The sequence below is a fragment of the Labrus bergylta genome, chromosome 20 (genome assembly GCF_963930695.1).
Source record: "Labrus bergylta chromosome 20, fLabBer1.1, whole genome shotgun sequence".
Taxonomy (NCBI): Eukaryota; Metazoa; Chordata; class Actinopteri; order Labriformes; family Labridae; genus Labrus; species Labrus bergylta.
In genome coordinates, this window is record NC_089214.1 from 19,815,916 (window position 1) to 19,837,005 (window position 21,090).

Sequence of the window (21,090 nt, forward strand, 5' to 3'; positions counted from 1 at the left end):
AGCCACTTATGTTGAGAATAGTTGATGCTCCCTTTTTTTTTTCTCCATTGCCTTGATTCGACTTCATGAGATCATCAACATATTGATTTTTCACTCCATTTGTTTCAGATTAGATTTTTTTCTTCTTCCATAATAACATGCCACAGTATGAAAATAATGATGTTGAGCTCTGTTACTACACTACTGTAATGTAAATGTGATGCTGTTTGTTTTATCAAAAGCTACAGATTGACACACTCTTGCTATGCTGATAAAGGTAAGAGATTCAACGACTGTGAGCACACAGTGTTCACCCATTTACAGACAGCACTGTTATTGCAGTGATTTTACTTCATGTAGCTTTTTCAAGGTTATTTAAACAAGTTGGCCATTGCTCTGCTCCCAACAAATGCCACAAATAGCTTTTCTTCTCTCTAGTCTCCAGGAACTGCCAAGAGATTGCACTGTAGCTAGCAGGTCAAATCTCCTGACAGCATATAACAGTGTGGTGGGTGATGTAAGTTTGGCCTAGTAACCTCCCACATCCTTATTCTTGCTTTAAAAAACAATATTTCTATTGTGTCACTGTTGAGGAAGATGTGAGAACCCATTGCACTCCTGTTTTGAATGCGTTGCTCAGTTGCACCGTGTGAGCTATTTGATCAGCTCAGAACACCATGTTACCAATTTCCAGATTGTTTGTCTGGTAAACAAGAGAAAGTTGTTTTGCTGTCTGTTAGGGTTTGAAAGTACGGTGTCAATTTCACTTAGTACTTTTCATGTCAGACGTAAGATGGTGCAGAGCGCTCAGACAATATGAAATGTGTACATCTGTGTGTACTCATGCACAGTGTTGAGCGTTTCTACCTCGTTTTATGTGCGACTGTGACAGTTTCCTCTCAAGATGTTAATTCCTCCCCTCCCTGTTGTTGTCATGCTTACAGCAGCAGTGTCTGCACCGGGGCGACGAAGACATATTGGTGTTAATGAAAAGCCCCTCCTAAACTCTCCTCCCCGCATGAATGTTTAAACACGCTTGTCATAACATTCATTCGCTCACACATGACAGCGAGCATCTGCAGCTGCCTTGCTCGCCCTCAATATTTTATCGTCCCATCTCCCCTAACCCCACACCAGCACAATGGCTGTGTGTTAGCAAACTGAATTATAATGACTCAAAACAGGCTGTGTTCAGACGCACTTGCCAGCGCAGGCCATACATAATGGATTCGGCAACACCACAGGTCTCATAATGGTACAATTAGTCAATCTTAAATATGGAAGTGAGAGAGAAATGCCAAAGAAAGGAGATGCTGATATACATGGAAAGATAAAAAAAAGACAGAAAGGAGAGAGAAAAACAAAGCACTATAGTGTGAAAAAGAAAGATGAAAAGAAAAAATGTGAAAGCAACTCAAGGAAAAGAACAAAGAGGCAAAGAAATAAAGAGACAAATCCTCATGTCCATATACAGTATGCTATTCAGAAGTCCCATAACAGTGCAGGTCAGCAGTTGTGACCTTGGTGGTTTTGACAGAAGTGGTTCTCCATGGTAACGGTTGGTCTGCAACTCTCAGAACACCCCCACACCCCTCTTCACTCCCCAACCTTCCTTACCGCCTCTCTGCCAATTTGATTGGACGCACAATTGAAATGTCATGCCTCAGCAACACACATGCACACGCACCACATCGAGCAATGTGAAACAGTAGAATGAAAGGGACGGGGGCATGTTGGCCGCCGAGTCAAAAACGAGAGAAACCAGATAGAAAAGTCCCACAAATATAAAAAAAGGGTGAGAAGGGTTTTAAGTCACAGTTGCATCCTGCTGTAGTGTTTCGGATAGCAGCAAAAAAGTGAGGTTAACATTGTGTGTGGTGGAGGTGCAGACCCAGGCACAGAGCATCAAAGCAGAAAGCCTTGTCATAGCCGCTGAATACTGAATCAAATGAATATTAATGCGGAACCAATTACCTCAGGGAAATGTTGTCTGTAGGTTAGCTTTAGTAACGCATGTGTCTCACCTTTAGCAAAGTGGAAGCAGTGGGGGGGAAAGCCTGGAGGGTGGACAGCGCTGATGTATTCGTTTTCCTCCTAACAAGCTTGTCTACCCCTGCTAAAATAGAATTGTCCAGCGTACAGCTCCGCCCCTCCCCTCTCCTTATTTCACCTAGATGCAAACTGAATTTTTAATGAACGAAGGAGAGAATATATGATACAAATCCTCAGCAACGCCTATGGCTAAAAGGGGAGTTAATGCATTCCTGACAATGTTTTTGTTTGCAAAGATTTGATTGGCAGCAAATATATTATATATAAATATATTGCTTGCACATTGGATCTTTTTTTCCCTGTTTTAAGTTTGATTAAATAAAAGCACTTTTTTTTCATTGCATTATTCCCTTAGAAGTCATTTTTTTATTTCCCTCACATCACCACTACCAGAAACTACAAACATCCTTCAACGTGTGCAGCAGTGTCTCTCTCTGTACCACTGACATGTATGCTATCTTGTTGTGTGAGCAGCTTACCAGCTTGCAGCACTGATCTGTGCAGGTCTCTAGCTGTTGCTGCTGCTGATCTGCATAAGTGACTGTGCCACACTTAAAGCCACTGCCTCCTTAGAGCCCCTTCTAAATCAGTGTTAAAGCCTTGATAATAGACCTCACTGACCAATTGATTGGCCTTCATATGTTTACAGCTCACTTTAATTGCCTCAAAAATACCATTTATCAGCCATGTGTGTCCATGTATGCATGCGTGTGTGTGTGCAAGCGTGCCTGTCCATCGACAAAAAGGCCTATTGATTTATCAGCATCGGGATTTGTCCCGTTCGCCGTACATAAAACCCCTGCGTATGTGCTGTTCAAAATGGGAAATGGCCCCATCGATTCCCTTAAGTTGGAGCCCAAATGCTAAAGATTTTTGGATAAGCTTTCTCATTATTTAAGCTGAAATCAATAGGGGAGAGCATGGGTCTAATGAATGAACGGGCCACAGATCAGATGGGGTGTGCTCATCCCTGGCCTGTCCTGGTCGATCTGTGCGGGTGCGCGTGAATGTGTGTTAGTGTGCGAGAGAGAGAGAGAGAAAGAGAGACAGGCAATAAGAAAGGGAGAAAAGAAGTGAGAGAGAAACTGACTTTTTGTACATCACAAACCTTTGTCTTTAACACTCACAAAAAGACCCTTCTCTGTGTTTTATTCTGCTCAGTACTGTTGACTCATTGTTGTCGCTTTGATTTTAATTAAGTCTTATTTACAAACCTCATGTGAATGTAATGTGACGAAACCATTAGGAAATGTAATCACCATGCATCTAATTAGGCTTCAAAGTAGGCTATACAGGAATTATGGCATTACATTAGTGTTATTGAGCCGTTTCCTGTCACATACCCTCCATCTCTCTTGTAGTTGAAGGTCAGCAGGAAGCAGGGGGAGAGGCAGCACAGGGAGCTGTCACAGCTTCACCAGAAGGAGGAGACGCTTCTCTCTGAGGTAAAGAAAACACAAGAAAAAAAAACACAAACAGTCACTGTGTTCATGTGTCACTGTTCTCCTTGCATTCACTTAGCCGAGCTCCTCTCTCACTCTTTAGTTTGAAAATCATTTCTTACTGCCCACAAAGTTAGACATGCAATGGAAATTAATCATGTGGCCTCATAAGGCTTAGATTCCCCCCGAGGGACGGAGCAGTTTGATCTTATCTCTATGCTCAGCCCACATCCCAGGGAAAATAAATTAAAAGATATAAACAGATACAGCGGCATATATACCAAGGAATGACTATTTAACAAATATACTCCAAGTGGTGAACACCTACAAATCAAATCCAGATTAAACAGCATTTAGCATGTGAATTTAATATGCGTCGCATGTGCCTCTGCCTCTTCGTGTCAGCCCGTAAAAACCGCAAATTCCCCTGATAAATACACACTCACAGTCAACTGCCCCTCCCAACTGGAAGCCCCTTTGGCACACTTTATTTTTTTCAATTTTTCAATTCTTTCCATACTTTTGGAATATCAAAACGTAACAGGACAGTGTTTCTATAGGATATATATTCTCTCAGATAAAAAGCTTTTTAGACAACATCCAGAAACTTTTTTTTTTTTTGGCCAACACGTGAAATGAACTTTAATTATCAACAGCTGATATTGCACATAGTTGTCATTAAAGCTGCTGACACTTGCCAGCTAAATGTCGGAGCCTGCAGCCATTTAAAACTAATAATAAAAGGATGATTTGTTCTTAGCGCTGCAACTATTCAGTGGATTTTTTTCCAATTGGGTAGAAATAACAACAAAATTAGGTAATTATTAAATATCAACAAAGAAGGGCACTCTGGAGTGCATTACACTAAGCAGCTTAATTTCCAAACAGTAAACTCCCCTTCTGTTCCCCGCTCTCCCCTCGAAGGTGTCCCGTCTTTTCAACTCATAAATATGGAAGGCAAAAGATGATGAGATTCACGGACAAGAAAGGAATCAAAATCTATTGTTGCGTGTCCTTTTCCCCGTGTAAAGTTTGGATTAAATGTCACACATTAGCATGTGAACTTTTAAATGAGCTTGTTTGCTCTCTGCGGTGTGGGGCATGTAAATACCCATCTTGAGTATGGAATGGGGATTGCTTAGTGGGAGGTTGGGGGCTCACAAGAATTGGGAAGTGTAGGACATATTTGAGTGTTGCACCGGCAATTAGGCCGCAGCGAGGGACTGGAGCTCCAAACAGCTCTATTGACTGGTTGCGTCTGGCTGGTGTTGCACACCTGAAGTGGCAGATAGTGGCAGATGGGAATGCTCCCTGATGGTTATGACTTGTGGTGATTTGAGGGGAGGAGATGATTGACATGCGGTGTCAAAATGAATCTACTCAGGAGCAGATTGAGGTGTGAGTGGGAGGAAATAGATGTGTGCAAATGTGCATGAATATGGGCAAATTGTAACCTTGGCAGAGTATTTTTCCAAGACATTGACCCTCAGTCATTTCACAAATATATAAAGACGCTGAAGTGTAATGTTCTTTAAGCTTTTGTACTATTCTTCTATTCTGTATTTCTTATTTAAGGTTTAGAGAATATCCTATAAAAAGAAGCATATAACACCAGTTATGTATTTTATTACGAAGCTTTTGTTTCCTCGCTCACACTGCTTCAGAATAATGTGCATTGTCTGTGCATGCATGGCTGTGGAAGATATCTGATAGTAACCAAACAACATTGTCTATTTGCACGTTTTTTTGTTTTGTTTTTTGTTTTCATTGACTATGATTCTCTTTGTTTTAAAATGCAAGGCCCTTTATTTATTGACATAATTTCCTCGCAGTGAAGGGCTTGTGTCTGTAAAACACATTAAAATCATAATGCAATCTTTGCTAACCCAGGAGCAACGTTATTGTTCTATTATACTCACCGAACAACAGCATCCCGGCCTGTTTATCAATCCAATATCTCATAATGTGCTCTCTGCCTGGTCATTTTGAATATAAAAAGATCTCATGCTGTTATTGTACCATATTTCCTATATTTAGTATTAATCTCTTGTTCTGACATGAATCTGGCACATCCAATATGATATTTGATTAGTTATTGTTTTTTTTTTTTCATAGTCTCCAGGTGATATTGGAGACATGTGCAGGGCTGGTATTATGTTGGCTGTTTCATCTGGGTATAAAAATGATTTAGTGTGTACTCAGCACGCGGTGTCATTGACTAGCTTTAATTTCACTGCAAGGGTGGGCTTTATTACTCTGCTACTCTCAAATGTGTGTATGAGTGTGTTTATCTGTGTGTGTGTGTGTGTGTGTGTGTGAGAGAGGGAGAGAATGGATGTTTCCATGTATATATACTGGTGTGTTTTCTTACTTGCTGTTGGAGCAGCGTTTCTCACCTGTGAACACTCATGCTTGTGTGCATATCTCTGTATGTTTCTCTCATGCCTGCATTAAATCCACCGTCTTCAGAATGTAATTATTACCATTGAAGGAATAAAATCAACTGAACCAAACATGCGATACAGCGCCAACATCACACCCGGGCCCAAAACTGGTGGTCCCGGTCCAAGAAACAGAGGGGGGGGGGGCTCCACTTTGCCGTGACAAACCTTACTTCTGATCAAATGCTACAGAGCCATAATCATGTTTGTGCCACTGAATTCTTTAACCTTTCCATGACCCTGCTGAATGCCAGCGGCCCAATCATAGAACCTAATTGAATCTGCTCGGCGGGCCCCCCCGACTGATGAAAAAATAAAATTGGAGGTGAAAAATGAATACAGCAGCAGGGAGAGGGAGAGAAGGCGGGAGGTGATGGTTTTGGTGGTGGAGGTGGTGGAGAGTGAGGGGGGAGGGGGAGGGGGGGGGCGGGGCTTGTACTGCAGTTTTATAAATACACAGATGTGCTCGCAAACACACAGCCAGACACGTACACACTGTCACACCTTTTTCAATCCCGCAGGAGAATGGGGAGAGGAAACTGACAGAGAGAGAAAGAAAAGTCGGAAAGGAGACAGAGGAGGGTGAGAGAGAGAGAGAGAGGGAGAGAGAGAGAGAGAGAGAGAGAGAGAGGGAGGGAGAGAGAGAGAGAGAGAGGGGGAGACAGGTTGGGCGCAGGTTTCTCATTACCCCCTCGGCCCATTCGGAGGATATTCCTATAAGATAATCTGATTTATTTGCAATTCTCCTTTAAGCGGCTTAGTGTTTACCTCCAAGATTAATATTTTCTCTGTTATTAATATCAGACTGTAATTAGGAGTGATGTGTCTCGCACTGCACAGCTCCGTGGCCGCGAGGCAGCTAGCTGGATGAAACTCTTGTTGCAACTCTGTGATCCTGTTTTCACAAAACACCAAAAAAGAGAAAGAAGTTTTTAACTCAAAAAAAGAGGCTGCGGGGCGGGGATGTAGAATGACAATTGCGGCATACCTGCCTTTGTGTCTACCAGTGTGTATGTGTGTGTGTGTGTGTGTGTGTGTGTGTGTGTTTGTGTTTGTGGGTTGGTGTGCAGGACGGTACAAATACGTGCCTGTTGTGTTTCTTTAGTTTATGTGCACATGTGTGACAGTGTGATGGTCCCCTCTGATTGATAAGGTGTCTGTGGCGGCTGCAGATTGCTCTTGCTGATTGCTTCTGAGAGCTCCAGCTGATTTATAATCAGAGCAGGATGAAGGATTGAGCTGTGGATTGCTTATCTGTTTAGCCCCCTCACAACATAAACTGACAAATTATCATGTTGAACACACACACACACACACACACACACGAGGCACATGCGAAAAAACAAAAAGTAATAACATGGACCTTCTTATTGAACACACACACACACACACACACACACACACACACACACACACACACACACACACACACACACACACACACACACTTGTATAAATGTAATATTGTAGACACAATCTGGCCACACAGAACGTAAACAGATTTATTCATCAGCACAGCAACATTTTACATGATTACCCAAAAGAGTGCAATCAGCCCCATTTGTTTACACGTCGGGATCAGTTATATGAAAGTGAAGTCAAGTTGCAATTAACTTGTTTCATGCAACAAGAGTTTTGATGTGCTACATGCTGAAAAAGATTTGGATATATCTCTAACATAGGTCACACAGATATGGATTTTCTTCCCTTTGTTTCTGTTTCTTGTCTTTTTAGACACAACTTCATGATGTTTGTTTTTTTTACTGGATATTTGACTGCTTTTCTGCACAAAATGATCACATCCTTGAATCAGGACTGTGGAGAGAAACAACAGACACACGGGTGTATCCAGTAAAATGATTATGACTCTGTTTAAAATATTTTATTTATATAGAATAACTACAAGAGTTGGAGACCTTGTTCCATCAAGATGCTGGAGTATTATGTGAGACTAATTCCACTTGGCAAGCCAGAGTACAAGCCAGCAGGTTTAAATGCTGACAAGTTTAGTATGCCCTATGGCACTGACAGTTCTGTGTGTGTGTGTGTGTGTGTGTGTGTGTGTGTGTGTGTGTGTGTGTGTGTGTGTGTGTGTGTGTGTGTGTGTGTGTGTGTGTGTGTTTTTATAAGTGTGAGTTTCTCTATCTCTGCGTCTTTTCTGTCTTTCTCTGTCTTCCCATTCTTACCTGTCTGTCTGATTATCTGTTGCTTTCTCTCGTTTCTCTTTTCACAACAGTCGTTTGTAAATGCACAGTGACAGAATCACGAAAGAAGCACAAAAACACAGAATACAGGAGCACTTGGCATACAGACGAACACACACAAACACACACACACACACACACACTGACGAATGGCAGCAATTAGATGGGGAAACCAAGCATGTGAGGACAGAGGAGTGCTGAGGGGCTGCAACTGCTGTATGGAACGTGTGTGTGCGCGTGTTGTCCATGTTTGTGTGTATTTGGAAGTTTTTTTTTTTTTTATCCTTCCAAGGCACCGTCCATCTGTCTAAATATCAACACTGTCTCATATGTCAGCGGCCAGCGGCTTTGCGGGGGTTGCAGCACGTCGTCGGGTGTTAACATTTGCAATCAAGGCCCTAATAAGAAAAAGGACGCGGCTACAACTTCATCACCTTGCACAGAAGTTGAACTGAAGCTGAAACAAATTCTTTGTATCATGCAGCTGCGACACAGCACACAAACACTTCAGACAGAGAAGGAGAGAAATTCTGTTTGTCTTGTTCTTGTTCCATGTCAGCTCACTAAGCTGTTTAACCCATTGACACTGAGACCTTGTGTTTTCTCCGCCCTTCTTTTCGCCTCCTGTTGGAAGAGTGACCTTCAAAATCTGGGCAGAGCAGCAGTCACTTCTTATCCTTCCTTTTAGTATAAAAATGTATCTTTCAAAGCATCTTTGTGGCTTTTTCCTCTCTCAATCAATGACATCTCAATCTATTACAAACTCTTAAAATACATCTTTGTACCTGCTGTGTTGCACTTTAGCCCCCTAGCCACTCTCATTTACAAGGTGTCAAATACTGATGCTTTTGTCATGGCCATATTCCCAACATATCTAAGCCGTTTGAAAGCGAATTGTCGGATAGTTTGTTTGGTTTGTGATGGTGTGAATGCTCAAAGGAACTGCACCAAAGAACTGAACTCTGGTCAGCTGAAAAACGAGGGTCTCTGTTGGCTTCCAAGTGCACCTGAGTTCAGTTCACTGTAGGAACGTGTTCCGGACCAAACAAGGGGAGGGAACGAAAATGCAGTGCATTGTGGGTTGAATTTGACTAACTGTTATCGATGTCAAACATGTTTGATGAGTGTGACTAACGTTAGCATTGATAACAACACCAGTGGTAATGTTACATGTGGTTACACATCGCTCCGGTTGATACGCTAGTTTAACCTGACACAGCAGACATGTAACTTTATCTCCATTTTACAGATCAAGATACTGACAAACTGCGCCAAGGGATGCCATTCTTCCATTGTCCTGTTGTGTACTTGTCGGGTCTTAGTGCTGCATTAGGCCGGATGGCAGTAGCCACTGACCGGAGCTATACAGCCCCAACTAGTGGCGGGTGGCTGCGGTACTCAACATTTGACAGGCTTTAGTGCGCTCAACAAAGTGCAGTCTGAAATCAAACCTAACCAAATGACAAATGCAACAATGGTACAACCTCACCACTAAATCGCACATGTGAAAGTCACCTAAAACACAAACAGTTTAAACCTGTCCCAAGATGTTCTCCTAACCTCAACCATGTTGTTTTCTTTGACAAACACTAACCAAACAAGTGTGATATCACAATTTCTTGCGGCGAAAGAAAATTCCATGTCTTCCCTTCAACACAACCTTTGGTGTTTGTATTAGACTCCTGTACATATTTGACGACCTGGGAAGAGAACATTATGGGATACAGTAAGCCTTTCTTTTAAACCCTGATTCGAGAAGAAAGAAAAAAAAGTGTTAAACTCGTATTGAGTTGAATGTTGACTTGAAGCGCCATAGTGGAAATGCTATCTCAGCTGAGGAATCTGACTTTCTATAACACATATCATGTGTCTGTCGACTCTTTTTTTATTCCAAGTATTTGTGGAGGGTGTGATGTGTGTAATAGCACATTCATGTGGTTTGTGTTATTAACGGTGTGGCGGCCATGCCAACTTTCTGCTGATTTACACTCTCGTCTGTGGGAATTGTGCAGATTTTACAAGCAGGTGCGTGCGTGTGTGTGTGTATAGATTTGTATTTATGACCACCGGAGATGTGTGTTAGACACAGCTACTGATAAATTACCTCACTTCTGATTGCTTACATCACAAATCATCCCCACATTATAACCCTTCTGATGCAAATAAGTGGCACTCTGTGTGCGTGTGTGCGTGTGTGCGTGTGTGTGTGTGTGTGCGTGTGTGCGTGCGTGCGTGCGTGCGTGTGTGCGTGTGCGTGTGCGTGTGTGCGTGTGTGCGTGTGTGCGTGTGTGCGTGTGTGTGCGTGTGTGTGCGTGTGTGTGCGTGTGTGTGAGTGTGTGTGTGTGTGTGTGTGTGTGCGCGTGCGTGCAAGAGAGAAAGAGAAAAAGAATAATCAGAGGGGCATGAATACATGTGTCTGCAAAATAATGCAAGCTGTTATTTACATTTAAGCTAAATGTGCATTGTGAGTTCATCTATGTGGCACATGCTTGGTATCTGTGTGTGTGTTATGAATGAGTGAGTAAGTGTGTGTGGTAACCCTGTATCGCTGGCGAGCTCATTTCTCTCAGAAATCAAAGTTAAATGGGTCATCTATCATGAGAATATGTGACTGGGACACTTGTCTCTGCCACGTGTGTGTGTGTCTCTGTGTGTGTGAAAATATGCACTCAAATGCAAGGTGTGTGGTGCAAGGGCAGGGTACGCTTCTGCAGCTGTGTGTGCACTCTCCTGTGTGTGTGTGTGTGTGTGTGTGTGTGTGTGTGTGTGTGTGTGTGTGTGCGCTGCACATGTCTGTGTGTGTGTGTGTGTGTGTGCACCGTGCACGTGTGTATGTGGCGGCCACTTGTCTTTCTCTGCGCTATGATTAATGGTTTACATTGGGCTGTTCAGCCATGCATGTTTCTTGGTTTATCGTTTTATGCTGTCTCCAATTAAAGCTCCATAACTTGAGTGATGGCTTCACGCCAGTGTCCATCAATAGAGGCCATCAGCAGCCTCATGCATTCAGGATATGGAAGCCACACACTAACTAATATCCTCTTGTGTCAGAGCCAGTGGGCAGTCTCTGCGTGTGTGTGTGTGCGTGTGCGTGTGTGTGTGTGTGAATATGCAGATCACTATTTGTGCGTGCTATGAATGATTCGATTTCACTTGATCTAATTAATAACGTTTTCAACTAAATCTGTTTTTACTTGTTAAAGTCTTATCTTAAAACCTAAATGATTAAATTCTAATTAAATAACAACTTCTTTTTAAATCAATATTAAAATCATCAAGTAATCAATCAATTAATCATCCTGAACAAGTGAAATCTTCTCATCTTAATGCTGTTTCTTTGTTTGTTGATCTTTTTTTGACCTTATCGGGGAAAGCACAACAGAAAAATAATCTGCTTCATTTTTTGCAGTGTGCATGCATTCAGAGTCTTAGCATGTGTGTGTGAAGGTCTGTCTGTTCCAGGGAAGTGGTACATGATATATACATCTGGACGCCTGAAATCGTTCATGCGTGCGCCACACAGGCATGTGCACACCATGCAATATCATTTCACGCAATATTATTTCTCATATAGCTGTAATGACATTAGGCCGATATGTTGATTATACTGTCGGCAAACAGCAGCCTGCTGATTGGGTTAGCATATTACCTTATATCACATCTCTCCATTCATCCCTGTGTTTTCTTTTTATTGCCCTCATTTTTCCAAATCACTTCCCACTTCCTCAGTTTCCTGGGCGAGGTTTCAGGCTATGCAAGCAGGTGATGTGGAGTAATATGATGATTGGAAGGCACAACAGTACAAGAGGGGGGAAAGCTAAAATCCAAGAGCAGCTGTTGTTGCTATATGCAGAACAAAGCCTGGAGAGGATAGCAAAGTGTTAACTTTGGGTGCAAATACAAAGGTTAATAAATATTTAATCACACTGGCAAAAACACAAATGAGCACACACAGTTTGTGTGTTTGATGGTTTTATGGTCTGCATGTGTCTTGGATAACAGATGAATTCACGGGTGTGTAGATTGTTGAAAAAAAAAAATGGTGTGATTTAGTGGAGACCCATGAAAAGGTGGAGTGGGGGTGTTGATAGGGAGGCAAGAGTCAGGGAGATATTTCAGAGTGGGCCACTCATATTGTTAGACAGAATGAGATTTCATTTGCAGCTGGGACATTGAATGATGACACCCGTACTGAGTGTCTGTCTCTGTGTTATTGTGTCCACGTGCACGCGCGCGTTAATGACTGAGCGTGTATTTGCACCTAACATACACACAATGTTATCTTGTCCTATATATGCAGTATATTTTTCTACATTCTGTACAAAATGTTTTTCTTCTTCTTGAGGGTCAGTTTGCTCTCTAAAATATGTCTCTAAGTAGTAGAGCTCTGTGCCAAATATCTAAATCACAAGAAAAACACTACAGCTATATATATATATATATATATATATATCTTCTCCCTGGCCAACGTCTACATACAAACGTACATATGGACTCAACTATAGTTGTCATCATTAACCAGGAGGAAACCAACAAAACACAAAATGCCACAGGCAATATTATGTTGTGGTGAAACACTTTTAGTGATGTCTAGTTCTTAAAACAGCAACAAAGCATGTTGCTACTGTCAGGAAATTTCACTGCAAATTACTAATGCTGTTATTCGATATTTGTCCCACGTTGTGCAGGTAATGATTTAGCCATGCATAGTGCACAGTAGGACACGGGCAGTAAATGGAAAAAAGATAACAATAACAATAACTCACATCAGCCTTCTCTAATATATAGGCTGCTTCACCATGCCATTGCTATATGACACTTGAGAAAAATGAACTGTGGTTATCTGGAAATTAAAAAAAGGGACTGATTTAATATTCAGCAGTGGCTGGAGGGGCTGGGGGAAGGGAAAGAAGGCGGACCTTGGGATGGGGGAGGAGGCGGACGCGGTGGAGATGGAGGAAATTAATCAGTGGTATCATCTCCATGGGAGTTTAGCTAACCACCGACCTCAGCACTTTATCAGCCTTGTACTGGAGCTGCTGCCATAACAAACCAAACCCACCATATCACCGTGCATATCCACACAGAGACACACACTCTCTCACTGAGGTCACACTTTTTTTTAGCTTACAAGCCAATCAGTCAAGCCATGTGAAGTCCCATTCTGCTGTTTGTGGGTGTTTTATATATGGGTGCGCATGTGTTAACATATCTGATCAGATGTTACAACGACAGAGGATACTGGCTCTCGTGTCAGTGATGTCACCCTTTGGTCCCTGAAGTAGCCCTATTAAGCCCAACCAGGAAGTCACCATATTCCAAATGCTATCTCCACCTAACTTTCGAGCAGACAGGCAAAGAGGTAGAGTGGAGGTCGGCCTCACGACTCCAGGTAGTCCTCTGCTCTAATGGGGTCGCAGGAATCTTGGAGGGAAAAGGGGCCACACTGGAGATTGCTGTGTTGATTACTGTGTGTTCATACCTAGAACATTCAATCAGAATGAGCCTCATATCGTTTTTTATTTTATTTTGTTTTTTTATTTTGTTTTCTGAATTTGAATCGTTCAATTTGTCCCAGGCCGAGGTAAAAATGGCGTCTTTGAGGGCCGAGCGCAGCACTGCATTTGAAAGACGGATGGAGGAGAAAGAGGAGAGGATAAACCAACTCAATGAAGAGCTGAATGGAGTAAGACGAACGGTAAGATTGCAGACATACACACACACACAAATGCTTCAAATGTATTTTTAGTGTTTCCTGTCATTGCGCATTACCATAGTTACTGCTTACCCAATAACTATATGTTTATGTTTAAGTGGGCTGGAAAGTGCTTGATAGTTTTCCCATGTCGATTTAGGGATTTTTTTTTTACCAAGCACACAAATTCACAAATGAATGTATAATATCCAAAATCTTTAAAACAAATTAAAAATTGTATTACATTGTTAAGCTTCAGCTAACATTATTGGTTGACCCCTGGGGCTGTAATTTCACTTTACTATCATAAAGCTTCAATCAGTTTTTCCACCCATCTTATTTGTACCCTTTGAGTTGTGCAGATTACAAATTCTGCGGGAGCCTTTTGAGCCGTACTTCTGATTCAAAGGCACAGCGGCCCATTGAGGCACGAACACCGCTAGAAATACACACACCAAACACACAAGTACACACCACTTGATCTACATATCATTATGCTTTTGATAGAATGCCAAGGTTTCGCTGAGAAAGACATCAGAGTCAAATGGAGCGCACATGTACACAACACCTGTAGGATTTGTGTGTGTGTGTGTGTGTGTGTGTGCCTGTGTGAGAGGCAGCTGTGAAATCTGCACCTGTTTAATTGAATTAGCCTCGTTAATGTATTCACATTGGCTGCCAAAAAAGCGTGCCTTTAACGAGCTCGTTAGACCAATTAGTTAATTAATTGTCTGTACAGCAGCGGCTTCCCAAAGAGCTGCGTCTTCATTATCTGATGGCTGCCGCCTGTTGGATCATTGAAAGGGAGCTGATAATGCATTGCTGTCATACATGCTGTGGGTGCACGTGTGTCTCCTTATACGTCACATATTTCCAAATATATATATATGTGTGTGTGTGTGTGTGTGTGTGTGTGTGTGTGTGTGTGTGTGTATAGACGGTCCACATGGGGTGTGCTTTTTGGTGCACACAGGCACATACACATGTTGTGCTGCATGCACACTTGTGTATGTGCATCCATCAGTCTCTGTGTGGTATACTGAGAATATGGTGGCCAATATCAGTGTGCATATTGCAGTGAAAGGTTATGTGGGGGCCGTCGCTCCCACAGGTAAAGACAGAGCAGTCCTCCAAGCCACTTTCTAATCTCTCTTTTATTAGAAGTTAATATTTCGCCTGCTCTTTCTCACTCCACACTCCCACCTGCTTAGAAATGTCCTCGCTCCATCTTTTTAATTCAATTATATTAACCAACCATCCCTCTCTCTCTCTCTCTCGCTTTGCCCATAACTCTGTAACTCACATCTCACTCTCACACTCAATCTCTTTTTCTTTTTTTTTTGCTTTCTCTTTCTTCCCATCTCACCCCTCCTTCCTTTGTCCTCAAATGTTCCATTTCTATTCGTAATCCTGGATGGAGGATAGACTTTGGCCAATCAAGGATTTGCACAAGCCGCTCTCCCTTTCTCGGCAAAAACACATGATGGCTTGGAGGAGAGAATAAAGGAAAGGAGAGGGGAGGACGAGAAGGGGAAGGAGGCAGGAAGCTGGAGTTAAGGGGGGAGAGCCCCAGGGGTGAAACTTTAATTGCTAAAGTAATGAGACTTGATCAGATTGAGGTGTCTCTCTCAATAGGGACTCGACTAATATGAAAGTCCAGGGCTTAAGCTCTAATTTGAAATAAAATCTCAAATCTGATAGTCTCTCTTCAGGACTTCCAGCAAAGGTCCCGTACTCCCCCACTGGAGAGTAAATACTTTACACCGACCACAGGGGAACCTTTAATCATCTCTGATGGTGGCAGATTTTCAGATGGGAAAAATCACTTTAATGTATTAATTATGTAACAATATTATGGAGTTCTGAAAGTCAGGGCTGTAAAGACCTTGGGCTATAAGAGGGACTTTGACAGACATTGTAATCTTTCACTGGCTGCTTCATGCACAGGGACTATTCTGTTGGTGGTATTATGCAAAATTCAATATGCTGTTATAGGCTCTTGAGAAATTAGAACTATATAAAAAGATTTACCGGTACTTTTTTGAATTTTTTTTTTTAGACCAGCAAGTAACAGAAAAGTGTATGTCTGACATTTATATCTTAGACATGGACGTAGTGTCTGTAAAGTCATCTGCTGGTTTCTGAAGAGGCATATCGAAGGCCAACGATAGCGGTCGCCATGGAAGAAATCCTATCTCAACCTAACTTTCGATCAATCTAGTTGCACACAGAGAGGTGGAGTTAAGCGGGGCCTTCTTGCAAACACTTACAACATGCCTTCCTGTCCGCTAAATCGGCCATGACCCCAATTATGTAAACAAAAAAAATACTATTTTTATTATGGGACCTAATGGGAATTCCTTTGATTTGGAACAAGCCTCAAGTGGACACTCAAGGAACTGCAGTTTCTGGCATTTCGGCATTAGAGGTTGCTGCTTGGATTTATATGACTAATAATATCTTAAACATTCAAAGTTATTCCAGCAAACACATTATAGAGAATAGTTCATCACTACCTGATCTTCAAGAATCAACATGAGAATAACTACAGTATCTGGAAATGGTCACTCTCCTACTTAAATTGAAGACATTTGACCTTAAGAATAATAAACATAATATGTGTCACTAGCTACCTCTTAGAAATTACATTTTCATGAAAAAAGTCCTTATTTTACCAGTCATCTGTCGTTGCCCTACTTGTTGTCCTGCAGACCCTTCAGCATGAGGAAACCCATGCTGGCATTGCAGCAATAATCACACACTGCTGCCTCAGCCATTTCATTCTCAGCTTTCTCAGCCAAACACTGCCAGAGTACACAACTTTAATTAAAATGACACTGTATAATTACTTTCTATAATATTTATAACATCCTCCCCCCTTATTTACCCGTGTATGTGCTCATCTTCAGTGTAGTTGAGATCTATCCCTCGCTGCTTACCAAACACGTTAATTTTAAAAACCCTGCGTTGACACCTTAATTAAAATTCTGAAAAATACCATTTTAAAAACTGAAATGTCAAAAACTTTGTGACAACTTTGATTGAAACGAAGGATGCAAGGATTAAAGAAGACTAAAGAGCTGAAGAGTGAGACAAACGTACACCAACATGCTTCAGATACATATGTTGTTTCATTCTTCAAGTTCAAATCCATGTTTTGGTACTTTACAAATAATTTAGTGTGTTTCTGGTCTTGAAATGATGAAACCGGTTAACAGTAGATTTTCCTTTCTTATTTTTAATACCTAAAGCTGTACTCCACACAGGTAGAAAGACTTAAATCCGAGAAGCATTACACCTGCTTGATGGCTACCCAAAAGTATTTCAAATACATTATAGTATTACAGTGCCTGAGCCTGCAGTCTTCACATTGAACACTAAACATACTGAAAACTGTCTCTTGAGTTCCTTAAATGTTAAACTTGACTTCCATAAAGGGCCACACATAAGTTGAGTGTTTTTTACAAAAAGTAATAAACTGTTAAGACTACGTGATTGGGGTTAATTGTTAAATGTAGAACTGTCTGACTGTGTATGCACCTAACCCACCCTGCATGACTTTCATTGAGCAAACTATTTTACTCATCATTCTTCTATTTCACCTTCATTCTTTACAGAAATAACTGAAGAGTGCAAATCTCAAAATATATTTCTGTTTAATTTTGCAAACAAGACCAAATAGAAATGTCACTGATAGATATTCACTTATTCAATTATCCAGTTTGTCAAGCACATGATTTCTTTAAAGTGTCAAAATCATATTGATCAAAAGTGGCATTCAATCAAATATTTTTATATATTGTAGACAATAGGCTATCAATCGGTAATATATTTTTTTGTGTAATAGAATGAGTTGTAGTTATAGGTTAGTACAGTTAAACAGTTACAGTAGCAGACTTTTAGGAGGTTATATGTTCAAATATTTAGAGTCATAATATTTAAAATGCATGGGAAATGTCCTCTTTTTCTTCATCATCATTTTTCATCTGAAGTCCCTCTTGCACTATAGATGAGTTAACACAGAAAAAGACAAACTTCAGCCCACTAATAAAGCATGTTCAACTCGGCTGTTCTAACCATTAGAGTTTCATTTTTTAAAACGTATTTTATTTCCCAACAGTCACACTAAAACTGTTGGAATAGTCGGATAAAGGAGTCATTTTAATTCAGTGTCGCAATACCGGCTGCTCCATTGCTTGTAATTGTTGCCATCCATTAGCCATGGTGCAGATGAGTTAACTGTATTAAAGACTATCTTTAGCTCATGGTTACATTATATTGGATGATACATGTACTGAGGAGTGTGGAGAGCTTACTGAAGCAGGCAGAGGTGTGATGGGTCAGTCTGAGACGTAAGTCCAAAGTCAAGGAGTTAGGAAGACTGCTGAACTGTAATGTACAGTAGATGTACGTGTGTGTGTGTGTGTGTGTGTGTATGATTATGAATATTTTTTTCTGCATGTGGTGTTCCAGTCTCTCAAACCTTTAACCATCTCGTCTGATTTGTGAAGCTGTGTAATTATGTGTAATTATGTGCACGTGTGTGTGTGTGTGTGTGTGTGTGTGTGTATGTATGTAAATTCGTTTGTGAGTGTGTGTTGACTGTCTGCCGAGCCTCCTCACTAATCTAACACAGAGCTCAATAAACACAGTGCTAATGAATAGGGGCTTTGATTTGGCAAGGGGTTCTGAACCAGCGGCCCACACACACTCACATTCATGCATGGGGTGAGGAGTTCAGCCACTGTCTGCTTCCTTGGAAATAAGCAGTCTCTTTCCTACAATTAGAACTCAAGCACCACTGCATGTACAGGAACATCTGTTTATTTTTTTTCCTTTTTTTTAATTTCTTTTCAAAAACACCAATATAATACGTGTTTAAATCTGAATTTCTTTAAAAAGTGATGTGGGATGTAAGGTACATTTCAAATGCATGAAGTTTAAGATAAGAATCCAAAGTGTTAAAGAGGATTGTAATCAGAGCTACCAAACGATAACAAGTTTCAATCGTGATAATTCCAAAATTTGAACAGTTAATCACAATTAATCACATTTTTTGATCACATGTTTGAAATCCTATTATTTTGCATAAAAAAAAATGTTTTATTTTGAAATGTGTTACTGTCTTAAGCTGAGTGTACTTTACTTGCTGTTTGCATTGTCTGCTTTTATTTTGAAATAAAGAAAAGGCCCTTCTGGTAGATGAGAGGTTACCAAAAAAGAGAAAGGTCTGCAAACTGTTCGATGAGCAGCTTTATTTAAACAGGGCAGTGTTTCCATACAAATGATTTTCCTCTGGCCTGATGAAAAGTTCCTCAAAATCCTTTTCATGGAAATGTTGCCCTGTTTTAAAACAAAGTCGCTAATTAGGAGATGAACAGTGTGAGCCCTGTCTCTTTTTTTCTGCAGTTTATGATTTTGTTTGTCCAGCATCTAGTGTCCTCCATACATGCTGGAAGGAATGCTTTTATATAAAATCATCTTTAGTAGGGGTGGGAATCAGTGGGTTACAATTTTACATTTTGAAAAACATTTTTACATTTTTTAAAACAAAATTACAAACCCAAAACACTTGTATTAAGGTCCCTTCTGGCATTTGGTACATTACCTTTCCGTCAAGATTTTGCCGTTTGTAAGTTTGTCTCAGCGCTTGTAAAAGTGTTTCACATCTTGTAAACGTTTTTTATAAAATGTAAATTTATTTTGTCCTTAATAAAGGTTTTTTTGTTTTTGTATTTTTTTTATTATGAAATGTAAAAAAAAAATTCAAAATGTAAATTTGCCTCAAGCTTTGTTAAAGCGATTCACACTTTGTTATTTTGTTTTGCACTTCCCAGCCAACGTTCTTTTACCCTGCTGTCAACTTCTTTAGTCAATTTACTTCAGTTCACATTGTCCTGTCATGATCCCGATGGTGAGAAGTCATGGTTAGATCTGCTGTAATAATATTTTGCCCCGCCTCTCATCTTTAGAACATCTGATGTACACGAGACACTGTCATACTCTTGTACCTATCCAAAGATTTCTAATGTAAAGAAGGAGAGTAAAAAGGGAAAATAATAAGTCTGCGGTTCTGTAGAAGGCTTCAAAGCTTCATATAATGGCAAGAGAACAAGTGTAGGTGTGAAATCAGCTGAAATACCTTAAAGTGAGGGGAAATGTTTTCTGTTCAGGGATAATAATAGTTACTTTGTCAGATTAATGTGAAAACAAGGAAAGACGAATATGATTTCTGACATAATATCAGGTATATGTTATGTGTTTTCAAGTTGTGAAGACATGGTGCCGACTGTTCTGTTATCTGTGTGTGTGTGTGTGTGTGTGTGTGTTTCAGATGAAAGAGAGAGTGGAGCATGTGAGAGACCTGGACCAGGATGTGGTTTGTTTGCGAGCCACACAAGACTCTCTGAAGAGAACCTTGGCCATGAAGGAGAAACACACAAACCAGCTGGTCGGAGACAACGCAGAGCTCAAAGAAGGCCTGGCTTCACTGCAGAGCAAAGTAAGTAACACACACACACACACACACACACACACACACACACACACACGCACACACACACAGGAGGGGAGCTCCTCTTAAATAAGGACCAGAATCGGGTACCCTTCCCTAAATCAAATCCAGTCAGGTACATCAGGGAATTCTCCTCATTTTTTACTTCCTTCACAGTTAATCATCCGTCCTTCTTCCCCTGCTCCCCCGCCTTCTCTCTCTCGCGCTCTCTCCATATTTAATAACTCATCGCCACCATCTTAGCTCCACTGAGGGTTGGCCCGTTGTACAATAAAAAAAAAAATAAAAAAAACATGTCCGTGTGAATACCACTTAGCCAAGAAAGGAACCAGGAGTGGGGGAGGGGCTTCCTTTTTTTGTTTTTATTTCTTTCTTTTGTTCATTCATCATTTTCCAACAAATCTTTCCCTCTTTCTTGTCCTTCTCTCTCTCTCTCATCTCTCTCATCCCTCATCTCTCTGTCCAGTCTTGCCCTTGCCCCAATGAGAACTAAAGGTAATGTATGGGAACATTAAACAGTCATACGCATGATGAATGGAATGGCCTTTAGGTTTCTCTCGTTGTCCTTTTCCTCTCTTTCTTATAATTCTCTCTCTCTCTCTCTCTGTCTTAACTCCCACTGTATTTCTCTCCCCTTCTCTCTCCCCCCCTCCCTCTAGCTATATCACAGTGGTGTGTGCTAGTGATGTGTTTAGGCTTAAATTAACCCATTTACTGTGTCCTTGACCAAACCAAGTCATTCATCTGCTGCTGGTGTTTAAGC

The 21,090-nt window shown here is 41.0% G+C and overlaps 1 protein-coding gene across 1 annotated transcript in view; it reads left to right on the forward strand.

The window, feature by feature from the left end:
• The window catches only part of LOC109981991 (trichohyalin-like), a 96,445-nt gene that overhangs the window by 29,174 nt on the left and 46,181 nt on the right, over positions 1-21,090 (forward strand). The window contains exons 7-9 of the mRNA XM_065949091.1: positions 3,393-3,476; positions 13,697-13,816; positions 20,148-20,315. Coding sequence (XP_065805163.1) covers positions 3,393-3,476; positions 13,697-13,816; positions 20,148-20,315 — 372 coding nt within the window. The remainder of the gene's footprint in view (positions 1-3,392; positions 3,477-13,696; positions 13,817-20,147; positions 20,316-21,090) is intronic.